Below are 20,401 nucleotides of genomic sequence, written 5' to 3'. Positions count from 1 at the left end.
GATGGCTCCTCCTTTCCCCTGTGTTACATCAGGCCACCTACAGCTCAGCCTTGGAGACCAGTAAAGGAACTGTAGCCTGCTTCCCCTCACTAGGGCCAGGGACACTTCAGAAACGTCACTTACTGATGACCAGTGCTGGCCACGATTCACTAGATACACATTATCTGAAGGCCATTAGTGCACCAGCCAGGCCATAGAGCTCCAGGGCTCTCAGACAGTACCTCCTCTGGCTATCTGTACTTTTATTCAACAAAGAAAACAGGGTGATACTAGTAGGAAAATAAAGTCATGGTGATCAGCAGAACATGGACTTTCCTAAGAATCTCGACCTTCCAGAGACGAGCAAACCTCGGTTGGCAAGAGTCCCTTCCTAAGTGTCAGCAGCCAACTTGTCCGGATACAGCCTACCCTCTAGTACAGCTGATTAACAGCAAGTCTCGCTGTGTCTCCCCAGGGCTGCCCACGTACTCAGCTCCTGGGGCATTAAGAACTGCTTTTGAAACACCCTGAAAGCAGGGAGCCCTCAACACTGCTCCTCCCTAGGACCGCGTCAGGGACACCACCCTGAAAACCTTCTGCATGACGCCAGCAGCTAACCAAGCGGTCCCAGCAATCACTTCATCACACTCTCTCCCAGTGGAGTCCCAATAGGTTGCTCGGAAGGCGAACTAGAGACATTTACCATCGTCTTCCAAAGCTCAGCGAGGAGGAGCAAGGACAAGAGAAGCCTCGACGGGAGGCCAGGCACTGCTCTGGGTGTTCACGACGACCACCACCCACTGCATCGTCCCTGTGACCTAGCTGTTCCCACGCACAGAGGGACACCTGCGGCTCAAGAACCTGCCGCGAGCCCTCTGGCAGACTCTGAAGCCCATTCTCTTTCCACCGCACCACACTCCCTGCACGCGCACATGCACAGGCATGAGTTCTTCTTTCAGAAAAGGGCCCCGACAGTGCCTCGCATGGGCGAGAAAGGTGAAGGAACAAGTCCTGTCAGGTAGCACAGCAGCAGACCACGGGCGAGAAAAGGAAGCGACCGTCCCAGGCAGCTGCCTCATGAACTAGAGTGGCTCTCAGATGTCCTCAGCTTAACCAAGTCCGTGATACGTGCATTTTCTTAGAGCCCCAGATATGGCTCCAATAAACCCTGGTCCCCCTCCTTTGAAAGCGCTTAAGTCTGAGCCTCAAACCACTCCAGACACACGCACACCAACCACCACCTTGCAAGCACTGAGCTTGTTACTGATGTGGGTTTTACAGAACTGAAAGGTGTTGTAGGTTAAGAAAATTTACTGGCTTCTTCCTCAACTCTTCCTGGCAATTCAGAGAAGATGGTTCATTGACGTCCATCTGCCCCGCTTCCCTGAGCACAAGGTTCTCCCCATATTTTCTCCATGGGGGTAGACACTTCACCTCCTGTCAAGGCCCCACCTTCCTCTGTCCCTTAGGTCACACAGTGAAACACCTCTGAACTCTCCAGATCCCTCTCTTGTAAAGAGGAAAGTCCAGACACAACGCAAGTGGTCTGCGTGGACAGTCGTGACCAAGGCCACGTGATCCCTACAGTGTGCCAAGATAAACACACCTCCGCACCAGGGAGGCACTGCCCCAGCCAGAACTGGCCTGCCGGCTCCGACCCAAGGGTGCTGAGGAACAGGCTCCTCTGGCCCCAAACACGTTCCTCTGGGCTACCTTCCAAAGGTCCTACAGGGCTGAGTATTTTTAAGCTTATATCCCTTGCGAAACAGACAAAATACAATAAAAACAAACTCATCAATAGCCTTCACAATAACACAGGAGGCCCTGGGTTTGGTATCAAATGCAAGGAACCAAAATTAAATGGAATTTTCTCATTCCATCCCAAAAGTAATTCCTTTGAAAAATAAGTTAGATTATGCTCATGACCTTTTTCTCAATTGCAGTATCTAAAATTCTAGTCATTATGAAAATCATTTCAGAATCACACACATATTAAAGGGGAAGGAAAACAAAAGAGGACCCAGCTAAATTTCATTACTACTGATGAGCATTGTTTAAAGGGCTTGAGTTCCAATCTGAATCACTACTTTCTAATGATTTGAAATGCCTAATTTTTAAAAAGTGGCTTAAAAATTACGTATGTACATCAAACTGTAAAGGCATTTGTTTCTTTGTGGGGAGAGGACGGATGTTCATCCACTTCTTACGTTCAAAAGACATCACTCTCATGGCCCGGCGCTCCTTGGTCCACCTAAGAAACATGGAGTTCAGAAAAACACAGACAGACTGGGGACAGGCATCACGTAAAGAGAGAGGCACGAAGTGTGTACCTGAAGGACCAGAGATGCTCTCTTTCTCCTCAACACTTCTGAAAGAAATGTCTCTGAGGCTACAATTCCACTTCCTGAGGACGTTTCCCAACCTTCCTATGAATCCTCAACAAATCACTGATAAAGTACAGGAGAAGTACTACATTTGGATTCTTAGCTACGAAATGCTAAAAATCTCTTCCCCTTTTGTAAATAGTTATACACTCCTTTCTTCAAAATGTTCATCTTTTTTTTATCTTTCTTCTCATGTGAAAGATTTTATACCCATGAAACAGTAACCACAAGGGCACACACCTCCACACGCACACACACAAGATACTTACGAGTGCCTAGCTTTTGCACTACAATATTTTCGGTTTTTGTCTGGTTCAATGACTTGACCATTTCTCAGACACTGAGCACACACAAATTTTATACTCATATTAAGAGATCCAGGCATTATCTGATTGCCAAATACCTTAAACAACAAAAAGATTATTTGAAAAAAAAAATCAGTTTTCTGAGAACAAAATATCAAATCATCATACATCTTTTTCATAATAGTATACAAATTTTTATTTTATCTGGCTTGGTGTCTTGACCATTATGAATATGCTCTAATAATTCAAATCTCCAATTCAGCCAGACACAGTGGCACACGCCTGTAATCCCAGTGGCTCGGAAGGCTGAGGCAGGAGGATCGCAAATTCAAAGCCAGCCTCAGCAAAATGGAGGTACCAAGCAACTCAGTGAGACCCTGTCTCTAAATAAAATACAAAATGGGCTGGGGATGTGGCTCAGTGGTCGAGTGCCCCTGGGTTCCATCCCCAGCCGCCCCCCCACCCCCCACCGCCAAAAAATCTCCAGTTTTTCTCCCATATGTAAGAGAACATGATAGTAGCAGATTACAGATGCCAAGCCTCGATCTACAAATGCCAGCTTTGAATCAAATGCCCGGAATTGTTTTTGTTTCTTTTTTTTCTAATTTTTGTAGTGAAAAACTAGATCCTTTTCATAGATCCAAATCAAACCAAAAGTCGTATGTGCCCAGCCATCCCCACTCCTTCCATCATTCTGTCCTGTTTTCAGGCACAGTAACTATTTTTAAATGGGGAGACAGTGGCTAAACAAGTTATGCCAGGTGGTCTGCAAAACTACAAATAAAACCCACCTCCTTCATTCCAAGAATCCCCAAAGCCTGAGACCCCAACTGTTTCATCAATTAAACTAAATGAAAAAACAGTGACCCACACTGTGGGCAGGTATTATGGGCAGGCATGATTTTTTTTTTTCATGATTAACTAAAATGCAAATTGTTTTTTAACAAAAGAATTCCTCAACAGAATGAACATTAAATAACTGGACAGTACATGTCATCGGCACCCTCCCTCAACCAACGTCCAGGAGGCTATTCCAAAAAGACACCAACACCTCTGGAAAAGACACAGAGGACATACCTGGGCTCCAGGTACACTTGCTTCCAAATGTCGCCAATACCGTTTAGACTCCTGAGCAATCGCATCATGAGAAATACCTGGGAAAGGGACGAGCCTTCCTTAAATTCTAAACAGCAGCCGAGCACCAGTGCGGCCAGTCAGTCCTGGAGAACCCTCAACCCACAAATGCCTCAGCCAGCCTGGTCTGTCACCAAGAGGGACAAGTACATTCTTCTTCCTCAAGATGGAATTTACAAATTCAGCTCTAGGTGCACCCGAGGGATCCTCCTCCCAGATCCATGCGACAGGAGCCCACCCCCAGAACAGACAGCCCCCCAGACCACAGTGAGTGTGCAATTGCAAACTCCAGACCACAGCAAGGGAGCACCCGTGGGTGGGGGTGGGTGAGGACAGACCTCAGGCTGCCGTCTCCGTCCCACCACCCACTGTGCTCTTGGGGACAGTCCTCAGGCACACAGACCCACCTGTTTCATTCTGCATGATCCAGACCTTCAGTTCCACAAGACTGTGGGCATAAAAGCATTCGTCTTCCCTTAAACAGCCATAGCGAACCTCATGTCGACACAGGTCAAGCTGACACTGACCGTGGAAAGATCGGATTTTGGAGTACTTTACCGTTGTCTCTCGCAAAATGTGGACAAGGCACCTAAGAAGAAAACGGTAACGTTTTGATATTGTTCTGTCATGGTTTTTACACAGCACACACAATGTCCCGTTCTAGACTGAGACCGTTCCGATCTTTATCAGAAATATACATCACCACATCCAACTGTTGGATTAATGGGGGGGGCGGGAATATAATTATATTTTAAACCAAAACACACCTAAATCCAAGTCATAAACAGCTATGACTCAATAATAATTTTCTATATGAAAGAATTAATTTAATAAATCATTAATTAATTCCTAGTCAAATCTACTAAAAGACATTTTGGGGTATTTTTTGGTACCAGGGACTGAACCCAGTGGGTACCTAACCACTGAGCCACATCCCTAGCCTTTTTATTGAGACAGGGTCTTGCTAAATTGCTGGGGCTGACCTCAGCTTGCAATCCTCCTGCCTTAGCCTCCCAAGTTGCTGGGAATACACGCATGCTCCATCATGCCCAGCTTAAAAGACATTTTAAAATAGTTACTGTGCCTGAAAACAGGACAGAATGACGCAAGGAGTGGGGATGGCTGGGCACATACAACTTTTGGTTTTTTTGGATCTCTGAAAAGGATCTAGTTTTTCACTACAAAAATTAGAATGACCAACGTACTTATTGTCTTCAAATTCATGCTTTGTAACCGGGTGAGAACAAGCAGTAGAATTATCTTTATTTCTTTTACTTATCATTCTAGGTTTATGATCAAAACATTTCTGGAAAAGAGAGAGGAGGAGGATTATCACACAAATGCAGACTCTGAATCTTGTGCCCAGAATATTGCCTGAGTTTACAAACTTTTGTATTCCATTCTTCTGCCAATTAATAGCCAATGTGAAGACTGCTTATCATTCTTTCTGATGACAGTAGTAGCTACCACTTTTTTTTTTGGAGGTGGGTACTGGAGATTGAACTCGGGGGCACTGGAACACTGGGCCACATCCCCAGCTCTGTTTTGTATTTTACGTAGAGACAGGATCTCACCAAGTTTCTTGGCACCTCACTGTTGCTGAGGCTGAGGCTGAGGCTGGCTCTGAACTTGCGATCCTCCTGCCTCTGCCTCCTGAGCCACTAGGATGACAGGTGTGCACCACCAGGCCTGCCAGTAGCTACCACTTTCTGAGTGAGTGCTTTATCACATGGCAGGATCTGTTGAGTTCCCCGCAAGTCAGAAACCATCACCCAAGTGTGTGTGTGTGTGTGGTGCTGGGGAAGGAACCAGGGCCTTGTGCGTGCCCGGCAGGTGCTCCACCCCTGCACTACACCTCTAATGCCATCACCTATTACAGAGCAGAAAATAGTCTTGGAAAAAGCACCTCACAAAGGAATATAAATTCTCCAAGATGCTCCTGCAGAAGTCTGAACACGGTGAGGCTGATCTTCCCATTGCCACCAAAGAAAGCCTCCCGGCTGAAGGCCCCCTTCCTCTCCAAGGTCCACACATCTATCTCTTCTTGGCAGTAGGCGAACGTGCAGTGGCCTGAGTACCTGCATTCCTCCTCCGCAGCGACATCTGGAAGGACAGGGCAGGAGACACTGAGCCACGCAGCCCTCTCAAAGCTGACGAGCGTCAATCACACTGAGCGCATCATTTGAGATTTTTTAGTAATTGGTAGACGGCTTCAAGAAACCCTACATTTATTACTCTGCCCAAATGAATTTTATCGCAAAAGGGGGAAAGTCCCTCAACATTTTCAAGTACTCCATCTGAGATTAAAAAATGATCTTAGGAACATTCAAAGTATATTCAGACTAAGTGGTTTGATAAAAATGAAGAAAACCCACTCCTCTCCAAAGCATCTTAAACACAGCGACATTTTCAAAGCCGGGTCCCAATGTTCCCATTCTCTGTAGATAAAACTTCAAGCTTCAGAGTTTTCCGTTTGAAACGTGGCCGAAGCCCTGTTTCCATTAACAGCTCTAAAATATACACAAGATTCAAAACAACAGTAAGAATAACAGAAAAAAACACTGGCCTCTCAACCCAAGGATCCTGCTAGTAAGTCTGAGCATGTTTATTAACAGTCAATATTAGAGTGCTTACAATAAACGTAGCAGTTTATTACTTACAGAAACGTACTTAAGTAATTATACATAGTTATGCAAGAACTACAACATGTACCTTTACATATGTAATATGGTCCTTCATAATTTGTTTTTGTTGGTCTTGGACGAATTTTTTTCCATGATTTATCTTCAACATTCTTTATCCTACCAATTAAAATATCTTTCTTACATTTATGATCTGTATTAGCATGGTAAGTGAAATCCATTAACTTAGGGCCTGAAAGAGATAAAAAGAAGATTGCTGATATGCATCAAAAAACAAAAAACTCATTCTACAGTCAATTTGTAAGCAGACCTAAGTGATAAACCAGTGATTTCCATGACCCCCCAAATTTCATCAAAACAGAAACAGGCTACCAAAGCAGATTTTGCCTTGTTTTATTTTTTTCCTGTTTGCCAGGCAATACAACTTCTATTCACCACCAGTCCAACCAAAACATCCCCTTATTCAATTATTAGGGAAATAATTTGGTTAGGCATCCTGAAGGCTTATTTTTTTTTTTTTACCAAGGACCATTTTTGTTCCACATTGTTGACTGTTTCTAGAATCTCAAATAAAGCCAACTAAGATCTGCAGAAATGGGGTTAGGGATGTGGCTCAAGTGGTAGCGAGCTCGCCTGGCATGCATGAGGCACTGGGTTCAATTCTCAGCATCACATAAAAATAAAGATATTTAAAAAATATATTAATAATTTAAATATATATATATATATATATCTGCAGAACTGGGGGGGAAATATACAACTAAGAAAGAAAATAAAGTTGGGTCCAGACCAGAATTCTTTATATCACTTGCTTTGAAGCAAAAATCAAGAGGAAGTACTTTAAACAGTTCTTTTAGTTTTTATTTTGAGACAGGGTCTCAACTAAGTTGCTAAGGCTAGCCTTAACCTTGCGATCCTCCTGCCTCAGCCTCCTGAGCAGCTGGAATTACAAGTGTGCACCACCATACCTGGTCACATACTGATCTGTTACACACTTTTTTTCTAGTTTTGCTTTATTTGAAAATTACCAAAGTTTTTACACATATGCTTAGAATACAAGGAATTTCCTAAAACCTTCAATCAGGGGCTGGGGTGGTGGCTCAGAGGTAAAGTGCTTGCCTAGCACGTGTGGAGCCCTGAGTTTGATCCTCAGCTACCACATAAAAATAAAATAAAGGTATTGTGTCCACCTATAAGTAAAAAATGAATTAAAAAAAAAAAAGCTTCAGTAAGTTTCTAAATCAGGTGAATATTCAACAGAGCAATGACTCATCCTATCAGATTCCAAATGCCATCAGTACCTGCTGCTTCCTCAGTGAGAATCAAAGCAGGTGACGGACAGCGGCCACCATGGCACAGCTGTTGACAGCTGCTTACGAGCTCCTAACCACCTACGGCGTCTGAATGACTTTGAATGCTCTCTGCCACTTGTTTGATCCTGACCTGATTTTACAAAACAGATCTGGCAAGCTTGTCTCAGCTCGTGGGTTCCCTCCAGGGGATGTCTTGGTACCACTGTTGACGGTTTCACAATCGCACTTCCAAAAAAGTTTCCAAAGTCATTTCTAGGCTGACTCGAAATTCCCGGGAAACTCTCAGAAGCAAATAAACTACTTGGTCCATTCATCTGCAAAAAAAAAAGAAAGAAAGAAAAAAAAAAAAAAAACAGAACAAACAAGCAGCACACATTGTACCACCACTAGGGAAGGAGGCTGGAGGCATCTGAAGAGCAAGGCCCTGTCCTCAGCACCCGGCTTTTGTAAAAGCCAGCTCCGTCTGAATCTCCCTCTTTGGTCCCCAGGCACCCCGCTGGCATCCTCCAGTGTTCTGGGTCTCTGGACGAACACCTCACATGCCCTGGGCTCACATTCCCCGAGCTGCTCAGGCTGCACGAGGAGCCTCTTCCGCCAGCTGCGCAGTGACTGACTGGCAGGGACAGACCCAGTCTTGAATGCACAGCGTTTGTCTGACACACCACGTCCCACAGCACACACAGACTCCAGGGAGACCCTCATGTCATTCAAATCAATCAGGTCCGTAAGTACAAGGCCTATTTCAATTTAAGCGACTATGACAAAAGAGGAAGTGCACTTACAAGTGAAAGGGAAGAATTACTGTTGTTAAGCGTTGTTCCCTCTCTAGAAGTTGAGGTGGGCAGATCTAAAATAATAAAAAAACTTCAACAGACCTTTTCACTCTAGTCAGTGACACACACAGCTGACTGGCCAGGGCTTCCCTCCGCCTGTTCCCGCCCAAGTCCCAGGAGCTTTCTTGCTTATTATTACTGACACTCAAGGAGGGCTCTAGAGTTTTCCTTCCTTCTAGAAACCAAGGGTATCAATGACCCTTAGTCACACAGATTCAAAGGAAAAGTTATTTTTGGAGAAATGATCTAAGGCACGGCCTACTGTTAAAAGGCTACGAAAATTATTCAAAATGGGGGAAGAGCCTCCCCTTTGAAGACGGGAAGCAGAAGCTCAGCACAGCGCTAAACCCAGGCCAGGTTCAGGCCCTTTTTTCCCCTGGGCCTACTACTCGATCTCCTCTCCATCTGTCTGTCTCCCATTGACTTCACTCTCTTCAGTTGTAAATGTTTACTTCAGTTATTTAGAGGCTTGCCATTTTAGCCAAGTGACAATGTCTCAGAAAAAATTTGTAGATTTTTGACATTACTGCTGACAGTATGCACTAAACCTGGGATTACAGAAACAGGAGTCAAGCCAGGTGCAGTTTAATGAGCTTAATAGATGAAGCCAAAAATAGGTTTAACTGTTACCATTCCAAACACAGACCTTAAATTAGTGTTTTCCCAGTTTAGCATTTAGAAAAGACAATCAGTCGTTCGGACCCTTCAGATTTGCTGAAGAATACATTAAAAGTCATTCACCCCATAACAGAGGACACCCTGCTTAACAAAGGCTCCGACGTAGGGACCAGGGCCCCGATCATGTCCACCCTCACCTCTACTCCTGTGCTTGGAATGGTACTGTTAAGACCAAGGTGAACTCGGTCTTGACATTGTTGGCTCGTGGAAAAACTTCAGGTTCCTATTGCCTAAAGTTAGTTACATAATTCCAGATACTAGTTTTCATTTTTAGAAAAGTAATTGCAATTGTTTAAAATTGAGTCTAGAGTCTTACCTCGTTTGGATTCACTTATTGAAAATGAATTTAAAGAAGAACAAAAATCTTCTAAGGATGAGGTCAGAGGTGGATACAAATCTGCAAAGGAGGATGGAGGCGTATACCTCGCACCAACGGGCAAGGTCCCCAGCAGAGATGCCGGAAAGGGCAAGCTGGGGGCGAGGCTGGCTGCCGGGAGCGGTCCTCTGACCAAGGCTGACGGCTGCAGGAGAAGAGAGAGGTCGAGACTCACAGAACTCTGCCGTAAGTTTAGCTGGCCTGCTCTCAACACCACCAAATAAAACAGATCACCACAGGGCACTCACGTTACATCACAATCAAAATGAAGATCCACTGGAAGAATTCAGCTACAGACTTCATTTTAAAATCCAACTTTTAAAAATGACTGAGATGTGAAGTCTAATATTGCATAAGCCCAACTATTACACTCATCTGCTCCTGATCATTTGTTTTATTAAAGAGGATGGTCAGATGAATGGGATGCGCTGGGAAGAAGGGGGATTCAGAAAGGGAGCTGGAAAACCCCGGGGCCATCTCTCCATAGGCGGAACTCACAGTCTCCCAGGGACAACCCGAGCTCCCACCTCCCCTCCCAATTCAGAGCAGTGATTTGTAAGAGCCCCCCGGTGCCTCACAGTGGGTACTACACGCTTCCTGGGGGATGCTCAGGACCCTCCGGGATCTGCACCTCAGTCACTGCCACTGAACAGGGACGCCAAGTATCTTGCCCGAGACCACAGAGCTGTTGAGAGCCAAACCCAGAGCTTCCAGACACTGGCAGGCATCTCTCCTAGCCAACCTCACAGGGACACCATCTACCAGAAACCAGCTCTGGACCTCTCCCCTCACGGGCCTCAATTTTAATACACTTTATGGAAGGGGTCAGAAACTTTTTCCGTACAGGGCGGGATGTTCAGTGTTTTGACTCTGCAGACCACATGACCCCATTCCAACTCCTCGATTCAGCCACGGCAGTGTGGAGCAGCTGCGGCCAACACACAAGAGGGCCTGTGGCTGCGTTCCAACAAAACTTAAGGACATTGAAACAGTCTCACGAAATTTTTGTTGTTGTTGGTTGTCATTCTTCTAGGCTTTTAAAATGTTAAATCTTTAGTTTGTGGCCACACAAAACAGGCAGTGGGCCGGTCCACAGACTTCTGTTTTAAGGTATGTGGTTGACAGAGAATTTCCTCAAGCCAATGAGAAGTTCCTAACCCATAAAACTGTTTTTCCTTAAATGTCAAATGTTTATTCTTAGTCAGAAAAACTGGCTAGTGACTAGAAGCATGTTACTTTCTTGTTTTAAAAATGACCCAATTATCCAGTTACCACCAAAGAAGGACAAAAATAATATTCAAAGTCAGAAATCATAGATCAGTCTGGAACATCAAAGTATCTACCCAGTTACATGACAATTTAAACAAATGGTAACCGCATCTTTGGAAGTAAAGCAAAGCACCGAACTTACCATAACAGTGTCGTTAGTTTCTGGGGCAGAATCAAGCAGGTCATCGATCTCATCTCCAAGGACCATGTCTCCATCATCCAGAAAAGCCTCGGGCATCGTGAAAGGCAGCTTCCCTCCATTTGCCAATACTGAGGAGGGCAGAGTGTTCTCCTCCACTTGCAGGGACAAAACAGAAGCTAAGGGCGCGATAGGAACTGAGGCCAGCTCACGTCCTATGTCATGAGGAAAACTGGACGCAGGTAGGGAAACAGCGGGAAGTGCTTCTTGCCTCGGAGTCACCAGATCTGTAACAGATGGAGACGCACTCACTCGCTTTTGCCAGACTGACACGACAGTGGTGTCAACAGTCAGCGACAGAGAACACGAGGAGCTAGGTGAAACATGACAATCATGCTCGCACTTGAATGGCCACACAGAGGTCATCTGACAGTGCCAGGTCAAAGTCCAGTTAAAGCTAGCACCCTTCAGCACAGGAAGACAACATGGGAACACATACCTGGCTCAATATCTTCCACAGAATAGTTCACAGCCTAGAAATTAAACCACAGTGAATCATGGTTTCAGGATTGTCAACGATCAAGCAATCTCTACAACTCATCCTAAAAGAGCGATGCATGTTTGCACAGAAATCTGACTCCTTTCTAATTAAGATCCAAGAAATAAAAAGTCATGCTGGTCATTGGTGGCACACACCTATAATCCCAGCTACTTGGGAGGCTGAGGCAGAAGGATCATAAGCTTGAGGCCAGTCTTGGCAATTCAGAGTGACCTCTTCTCAAGATAAAAAATGAAAAGGGCTAGGGGGACAGCTCAGTGATGGAGTGTCCTAGGAGTCAATCCCCAGTACTGTGGGCAGTGGGCAGAGGAAAAAAAAAACAACAACGAATATTTAAACCTTTATAACACGTGTGCACTTGCCCAGGGGGTCTCAGCTCAAGTGACCCTCCTGCATGAGTCTCTGACTCTACAGCTGCATAACCAAGCCCAGCTGTCCCCACGTATGGACCAACATTTTAAAAAGGACATTTAGTAGAACGCAAGGGACTAATCTAGCCACCACTCCACCCCCCAAAACACCCCCCCACACACCATTAGCATCCTACTATCTCGAAGAAGACTTAGCTTTGGAAAAAAAAAAAAATTCGTAATTTTTTTTGTTTAATGTCTCCTAAAACTAGATAGTATCTGGCCCTGGTCTACGTTTCTCAAATAAAACCTAGCATCTATGCACATCCTGTAAAATGCTCCAACGGACTTCAGGAAATGCTGGTTAAGACTGAAATACATTACTTGAGTTTATTTTCTTTTTTAAAGTGACAGGAAGCTCTGGTCAATTATGTGAGGACTAAAAGAGGCTCGCACTAAAAATAGGAGAAGCAGAATTGCTAAGAATTCCATCCTTCCTTTTCTTGTAAATATGCTTCATACAGAAATCATAACTTTACCTTGGTTGCCCCGTCCCCAGGAACGGATTTCAATGAGAGCTGAAATATAATAAAGACACTAATTTAAAAACAAAACTGACTCCAACTCAGAAAACAAAATGCAAAGCCCTCACGGACGGAACCCAGCTTACCTCGGCTCTAACATACGCTTTCCTTATTTTAAATCCCAATTTCTGAGCTAGCTCCTGAGTCAGTTTTATTACATGTTCATCCTGAAAAAAGGCAACATGCATGCTTAGAAGACGGCTCTACTGACACACCAGGCAGCAGAACCAGCGAGCGTGCGGCGCCTCCTGTCCAGGCCCTCGCGTTGTTAGCTGTCACCCCAACTGGAGCAGGCTGGAGGCTGCGCAGGGAGCTGAACTTTTTGTTGTGTTTTTTGGATCTGGGGATTGGACACAGGGTGCTCTACCACTGAGCCACATCCCCAGCCCATATATATATATATATATATATATATTTTTTTTTTTTTTTTTTTTTTGAGGTCGGTCTCAATCAAATTTGCGACTTTTCTGCATTAGCAGAAAATTGATTACAATATTTATTACAATATTCCCACCTCAGCCTCGGCCTCCTCAGTCACTGGGACTGACCACACTCTCAGAAGTTTAACTCTTTAAATGCCACTCACATGCGAGCAGTAAAACAGCCATGACATAAACAAATGAGCCACATTTAAGTTCCATACCTGAGGCACTGCCAGGGAGCACTTGGCCACAGCGTCATAGGCCTCCTTGTATCTTCCTAAGTCACTCAAAGCCTTAGCCTTCCGATACAGAGCTTTGCAGTTGTTGGCATTGAAAGTGAGGACAGCACTACAATCTTCTAACACTTTATCATGAAAACCCTGGTGTGAAGGACAGAGAAGAGAGTCAGCAACCACACGGCTCCCTTCTCACACGGACCCCTTCCTGGAAGTGGAGACAACTCTGAGACGCCATCCCGCTGCACTCGGTTAAAACGCAAAGTCAGCAATGTTAGCTTTCTTTTCAGAATTATTTTTGTTTTGAAGTTTCAAATACACAAAACTGGAAAGGACATCATGAATATCAATGCACCTACCACCTACCCGGCAATTGTCTGCCCATAAGGACCCCAGATCACCAAGAAATAAAGCTTTCTACAAGTTAAACTGAAGACCCCTGTGCCACTCTCCATTCTATCCCCTCCCTGCTGCACTCACCACCTCTGGGGCTCATTAGAATGTCAAATGGGTCACTACGTGTAACAATGTATCTTTAAAGTAATGTGTATCTTAAAGGTTGAAGACAGGATTTCAAATGTTCGCACCACAGGAAACTGAAAAATGATCCAGAGAGAGTCTCGGACTCTCCCCGACTCAGCACCACACCTCGGGCCACACCTCGGGCACCTGCACAATGCAGCTCCAAGTGCATCCAGCAAACAAAGATGATTTTGATGTATCAATTAAAAATAAAAGGGAAATGGAATGTAACTCCCAAGAGCTGACTGAGGGTACTAATGGGTTGGAAACCACACTTGTCACCACTGAATGTCCTTGAAAAATGTGCTAGACAACAGAGACTTTTCTTAATTCATCTTCTAATCTTCCTGAACATACCATAGTGAGAATTATCAGCATATCAAAATACTGCTTTCTAAGCTTAGAAACACTTCTGTGAAAGAAAGAAAAAAAGCCCTAAAAGGGCGAACTAAATCTTTTTCAGTCCTGGCAACTGAACCCCAGGTGCTAGACGCTGCACCACATCCCCAGTCCCTGTTGAGACAGGGTCTCCCTAAGTTGCTGAGGCTGGTCTTGTGACCCTCCTGCCTGCACCTGGGAGCAGCTGGGATCACAGGCATGGCCACTGTACCCTTCAGATGACTTCTTATAAGTGGACACACTCCCACCACCATCCTCAAATGGGAATCTTCAAGGACCAGTCACTAAGAAAGTATTTTTTAGATCCCTAAAGATTTATCTAAAGCCGATTTTTTAAAGCCTTGGGCCACACTAAAAGCAGTTAATATGTCTTTCTTAAAAACTCAAATTAGGGGCTGGGGATGTGGCTCAAGCGGTAGCGTGCTCGCCTGGCATGCGTGTGGCCCGGGTTCGATCCTCAGCACCACATACAAACAAAGATGTTGTGTCTGCCGAAAACTAAAATAATAAATAAATATTAAAAAAAAAAAAAAAAACTCAAATTAGGGGCTGGGGTTGTAGCTCAGTGGTAGAGAGCTCGCCTAGCACAGGTGAGGCCCTGGGTTCGATCCTTGGCACCACATAAAAATGAATAAATTAAAGATATTGTGTCCAACTACAACTAAAAAATAAATATTAAAAAAAAAAAAACAACACTGAAATTAGCCAGGCACAGTGGCACACGCTTGTGATCCCAGTGACTAGGGACGCTGAGGCAGGAGCATCATAAGTTCGAGGTCAGTACTACAAAATAAAAAAAAAAAAAAAAAACAAGAACAAAAATTTTAAAAACTGAAATTAGCATGAAGTTCTGGGTTTGATACTTGACCCCTAGATCTGTTAAAAAAAAAAACAAACTGAAATTAGGAAAATGTGTTTATTTTGAACCCAAGACTACCTACCACTAACCTGGCCTACGTCCCTTTTCTTAAAAATTCGAGATAGGGTCTAAGTTGCCCAGGCTGTGCTTGAACTGGAGATTCTCCTGCCTCTGCCTCATGAGTCCCTGGGATCATAGATATGGCAGAAAATTACTCTTTGTTAATGTTCTACAACACAGAGGTAAATTTTCTCCTAGAAACATTCTTTTTTTTTTTTTTAAAGAGAGAGAGAGAGAGAATTTTTTTAATACTTATTTTTTAGTTTTCGGCAGACACAACATCTTTGTTTGTATGTGGTGCTGAGATGGAACCCGGGCCACACGCATGCCAGGCGAGCGCGCTACCGCTTGAGCCACATCCCCAGCCCACATTCTTTAAAAAAAAAAAGAAAAAAATCACACTTACCATGTTAGAATAGCAGGCAATACGATTTATATGTAGTTTTTCAATGATTTCTTTAGGGATTAAAATCTCTTCAGACTTTGCATAATCAGCTATGTTCAAAGCTTCTGTGTACTGGCTTATCGAGCTGTTCCAGTCACGTTCCCGATAAACATCATTTCCTTCATTAAAAAGGTTTCTCACGAGAGCACGCAAATACACCTTGAAAAGAGAAAATGTACTTCTTGAAGCCCTCTCAGAACACAGGAAGGCCTGGGTCGATTTTAAGGTTCACACCTAAAACTTCAGAGAAAGCCCCACAGAGCACAGCCCTGCCACGGCCCTGCTGCACAGTCTGCAAGGGCTTCATTTTGCTTTTTTTTTTTTTGGCAAGAGAATTTTCTCTGCTTCTGAAGAAAAGCCCAGCAAAAGCCCCTGCATATACATGCTCGGCTCCCCGGTCCTGCACCAGGATGCCAGGCAGAGGGAAGCCCTCGGCCCAAGAGCACAGAGCTCAGCCTCTCACCAGCACCCCAGGAAGGCATCAGCAACCTACACCCGAGTGGACAGCTTCCTGGACCTCCCCTGCTGGGTGGTACGTGGGCACATGCACGTGCACGCATGTGCACAGAAAAACCCCAAGTTCTGAGTGGACAGAGTGTCCTTTTAACCTGCATGTCTCTACTACCAGTGAGGCTGAACTTTCCCGCCTGCTTGCAGACTGTTTTATTTCTTTGGTAAACTGCTTGAGTCACCTACTGATTTGGGGGAAGGGGACCAAGCCATTCTCAAGTACACACATCTTCCTGGTGGGCACACAAGCTCATGATCCTCCTTCATGACTCCTATCACTACTTCAAAATCTTAAAAGTCCTCTCCCATCACAAGATCTGGTCAATACTCAACTTTTTTTGTCTCATTTTACGAATTCGGGTATAAGCTGACTAGACCTTAAAGAGAAAAGGACAAGTCAACCATTAATGATTGGTGTGGGGCCAGGCGCAGAGGTGCACACCTGTAATCCAAGCGGCTCAGGAGGCTGAGACAGGAGGATCGCGAGTTCAAAGCCAGCCTCAGACATGGCAAGGCATTAAGCAACTCAATGAGACCCTGTCTCTAAATAAAATACAAAATAGGGCTGGGGATGTGGCTCAGTAGTAGTAGAGTGCCCCTGGATTCACTCCCCAGTACAAAAAATAATTGGTGCGACTTGTGACATGCCACTTATGCTCTGTGGGCCCCAGTTCCACATGTGGAAAATGGAAGGATCCCTCCAAGTGGTTTCTAACTCACACATTTTTGGACTCTATACCTGTGTGGAGAGAGGAAAAGAGAGGACGAGAGAACTGAACCGAAAGGGAAGGAAAACAAGACAGAGAGAAAGGACACTGGGAAGCGCCCAAACCCTCGCTGCCCCAAGGGCCTGCTCCCGGGGGTCTCGCTGGTCAGTCCACTGCCACTTCTTCCCTCGGGCCATCCAGCCCGCTTACTGCTGCTGTCAGGACTTGCTCCAAGATGAAAACAGAAGATTCTACACATTCTTCTTCTCAGATTCTGTCCCACTTATTTTCAATAAAATGAAGGGTCATTTTCAAAGGGCTCAAAAGACATCCCAATTCAAACTACACTAACAGAGGAAAAGAAAGCACAGGACAACTGTCCACGTGCCACCCCTCCCCCAGAAGGCTGCCCACCCACGGGGTTGGCAGACCGCCTGTGTGAACATCAGGTCATGTTTTAGGTTTTGCAGGCCATAAAGTCTCTGTCACAACTACCACACGTCGACAGGAAGCCAGAGATGATACATAAGCAACTGAGAGTGGCTTCGTCCCAATAAAGCTTTATTTGTGAAAAAGGGCAGCGGTCAGGTCTGACCCCAAGGCCAGGTTGGCCACCCCCTGCTCTGTCAAGCAGACCCTCCCAGGGTCATTACCGCATATTGTTCCTGGGTTCCTGGGTATGACAGCGGCGACCTAAAAAGAAACAAATCAATTGTAATTATCAGGCTCCCATCGGAATTTGTTCAGACAGAAGTTATCTTAAAACTGCTTGCGCTGGTGCAAGACACATCTGAAGACACCTCTTCACCGCCAGGGCCCGCCAGCCTGCAGTCATGAAGCAAAAATCCCAACTATTCCTAGCGCTTCCTTAAGCACAGCACTTTTCTTTCAAATCTACTTCTATTAAAAGAAGGCCTGATTCTTCAAATGCCAAAAAGGCTAAAAATAGAACAGGCCACCAACACTCTCTGATCCAATTTAGTGCAGTACAGAGGACCATGTCTCCTTCCCAGGAGGGAACAAAGAGGCCCTTCTGCCTGGACAGTCCACCCAACCGAGGGCTGTCTGTCACGGAGGCACTGCCTCACAGGGACGTCTGGTGGTGAAAGCCCTCTGTGGTGACACATGTTTACTTCAGTCACTTTTCCATTCATCAGAACCGTTCTGAGGAGAACAAATTCAAGTTCTTCAGTTCTGGGGAGAGGAAGGACTTCAACCCCAAGACTCAGCAACAGTGAGATCCAAGAACTGCAAACAGGAAGGGAAGGGACACTGGCAGGTGTGGCACCTCTAGCCCAGGGCAACAGGACCTGTTCACGGAGGGAGCTGCTCTCAGCCCCGTAAGAAGGGCCGCAGCAGGTGACGCACACCCAGAGGGAACCTCGTGCTTACTGTATGAACTGCAGTCCTTCCTTAATGTTCTCCTGCCTCTTCCTCCTCTCCTCGGACACCCTGGACATGTTACCCCACACATCCACTTTCTAAATGAACAATCTGGAAAGAAACAAGGCACACAGTTACATCAGGTGCCAGAGCTCCTGGGTCCCCTTCAAACCCGACTGCAGGCCTGGCCGCAGGGTGAGCTGTAGACACGCCCACTCCCCTCCTAGGACTGGGGCCCCAGTGGTCTTGCCCGCCGCGAGCAGTTTCCATTCTCTTCCAGGCTGCCCAGCTGTGCAGAGCCTGTCTGTCCCTCCAACTGGTCTCCCTGGAAGGTCATTTTGCTCCCTCCCTCCCCCCAGCTGCAGGCGTGGTGTGTCTTCGTCTGTCCTCAGGTGTCCATGGCACTGGAACAGCCCGTCCCTTTGCCTCGCTTCTGGAAGCTCTATCGTCCGCGTGCCTCCCAGGGCGGTTGGCTTCCTCGCCAGCGGACTCTAAACCATCTACTTATTTTGCCACACAAACTCTGAAAGAGTCCCGCTGATCACCACTGATAGGACGGTGATCTAAAATGACTTCAGTTGAAACTTCTGGATAGTTAGTTTGCCTTCAACCCAATACTGACTAGCGACAACCTGTGTCCATGTTGCTGACACCCACCCCCAGTGACCAATGCTCACTGAGCAGAGCCCGAGTCAGGGAGAAGCACCCTGAAGAGATGTACATAAAGCACTCCTCCCGGCCTCCTGCACCAGGGCCTCCAACCTCAGCACCCTGGCCAGGTGACTGCTTATTTGTGGAGTGTCCTGCGCATTTCAGGATGCCAGCTGGCAGGATCTCCGGCCTCTACCCACATGGCTGTGGCACCTTGACCCACACCACAGCCACATGTCCCTGGGGGAAGCGGGAGAGATGCGCACAATCACCCCCAGCTGAGAACTACTACGACCTGACACTAAGACCTCTTCTCCCCACCTCAGCCTTCTGAGTCTCTGGGACTCACTAAATTGCCTGAGCTGGCCCGAATACTGCAATCCCCCTGCCTCTGGCTCCCTAGTCACTGGGATCACAGATGTGCACCACTGTGCCTGGCTAAGAAGACTCTTATCACATAAATCATGAATTTGGACCTGGTGACAGAAAGGGAAATTCCATCCATACTTTAAGTGCGTGGTTGAAATTTTCGAGTTTTGTTATCGCTTAGCACTTGTAGTTTTGTTTTAAATCTACCTTTTTTGAAGTGTGAGGATAGGATGGGGGTTGGAATGTCCAAAGGGTGACAACTGATGGCCGTCCCTACTATCTTTTAAAGACTGTCAGTTCTAAAAATCTGTATCTTATACTTTACTGAAATGTTTTCATGGAAAAAGACATGATGTTTGGAATTTGTTTTAAAATACTTCAGCAAAAAATAAAATACTCCAGCAATTTATGAAAGGGATGGGGGGGCAGGATGAAACAGCAGAATATTGGTAAGAATTCTTCACACTATTCTCTCTACTTTGCATATATTTGAAATGCTCCAAAATACAAAGTTCAAACAGTCCCCAACACAGAAGTAAAATGGCACTATTTCTGGAATAGTTTTTAAAGTAGTCTAGCCAAACCCAGGGCAGTGGTGCACACCTGTGATCCTAGTGACTCGGGAGGTGGAGGCAGGAGGATCACAAGTTCAAAGCCAGTCTCAACAACTAAGTGAGACCCTGTCTTACATAAAAAGTTTTAAAAGGACTGGTGATGTAGCTCAGTGGTAAAAGTGACCCTGGGCTCAATACCCAGTACCATAAAAAAAGAACAGAAGAATAGTTTAGCCAAAGGTGGAGGTGGGAGGGGAGGAAAGCAACAGCCAGAAAAAGGGATGAATGCTGCCCGAGGAGGGAGCATGTGGGGTCCATGCCACACTCTACCCACCTGCATGTCTGAGTATTTCCCTAGTTTGGGGGCGTGGGGGATCAGAATTGAACCCTGGGGCACTTTACCACTGAGCCACATCCCCAGCTCTTTTTATTATCATTTTTTTATTTTAATTTTTTGTAGTTGCCCTATTTTTTTTACTTTTATGTGGTGCTGAGGATGGAAACCAGTGCCCCACACATGCGAGACAAGGGCTCTGCCACTGAGCCACAGCCCCAGCCCCTTTATTTTTACTTTGAGACAGGGTTTTGCTAAGGTGTTTAGAGCCTTGCTAACTTGCTGAGGCTGCCTTGAACTTGCAATCCTCCTGCCTCAGCCTTCTGAGTCTCTGGGATTATAGGCGTGCACTTCATGCCAGCAAGATTTTTTTAACTTGTACTCCCATGTATGAAGTTACTTAAG

At 45.6% G+C, this 20,401-nt stretch overlaps 1 protein-coding gene across 5 annotated transcripts in view; it reads right to left on the bottom strand.

Moving 5' to 3' along the window:
• Positions 1-20,401, bottom strand: part of Zc3h7a (zinc finger CCCH-type containing 7A) — a 32,465-nt gene that overhangs the window by 5,328 nt on the left and 6,736 nt on the right. For 2 of the 5 annotated variants that reach the window (XM_071605518.1, XM_071605519.1), the window contains exons 2-19: positions 18,098-18,199; positions 17,359-17,398; positions 15,450-15,647; positions 13,189-13,347; positions 12,632-12,712; positions 12,501-12,539; positions 11,552-11,585; positions 11,056-11,339; positions 9,585-9,789; positions 8,540-8,604; positions 7,888-8,071; positions 6,515-6,676; positions 5,709-5,905; positions 5,008-5,108; positions 4,210-4,391; positions 3,746-3,822; positions 2,633-2,766; positions 2,125-2,230 (exon numbers count right to left, since the gene is read on the bottom strand). In XM_071605518.1, the coding sequence (XP_071461619.1) occupies positions 2,125-2,230; positions 2,633-2,766; positions 3,746-3,822; positions 4,210-4,391; positions 5,008-5,108; positions 5,709-5,905; positions 6,515-6,676; positions 7,888-8,071; positions 8,540-8,604; positions 9,585-9,789; positions 11,056-11,339; positions 11,552-11,585; positions 12,501-12,539; positions 12,632-12,712; positions 13,189-13,347; positions 15,450-15,647; positions 17,359-17,398; positions 18,098-18,165 (2,316 nt within the window). In that variant the 5' untranslated portion in view covers positions 18,166-18,199. Of the gene's footprint in view, positions 1-2,124; positions 2,231-2,632; positions 2,767-3,745; positions 3,823-4,209; positions 4,392-5,007; positions 5,109-5,708; positions 5,906-6,514; positions 6,677-7,887; positions 8,072-8,539; positions 8,605-9,584; positions 9,790-11,055; positions 11,340-11,551; positions 11,586-12,500; positions 12,540-12,631; positions 12,713-13,188; positions 13,348-15,449; positions 15,648-16,184; positions 16,376-16,440; positions 16,738-17,358; positions 17,399-18,097; positions 18,200-20,401 lie in introns of those variants that run through there. The other 3 variants (XM_071605521.1, XM_071605520.1, XM_071605522.1) reach the window with 3 other exon arrangements.

This window comes from Marmota flaviventris, chromosome 19 (assembly GCF_047511675.1).
Source record: "Marmota flaviventris isolate mMarFla1 chromosome 19, mMarFla1.hap1, whole genome shotgun sequence".
NCBI classification, from domain to species: Eukaryota; Metazoa; Chordata; class Mammalia; order Rodentia; family Sciuridae; genus Marmota; species Marmota flaviventris.
The sequence above is the reverse complement of the archived record's forward strand: the minus strand, read 5'-3'. Positions and strand labels throughout refer to the sequence as shown.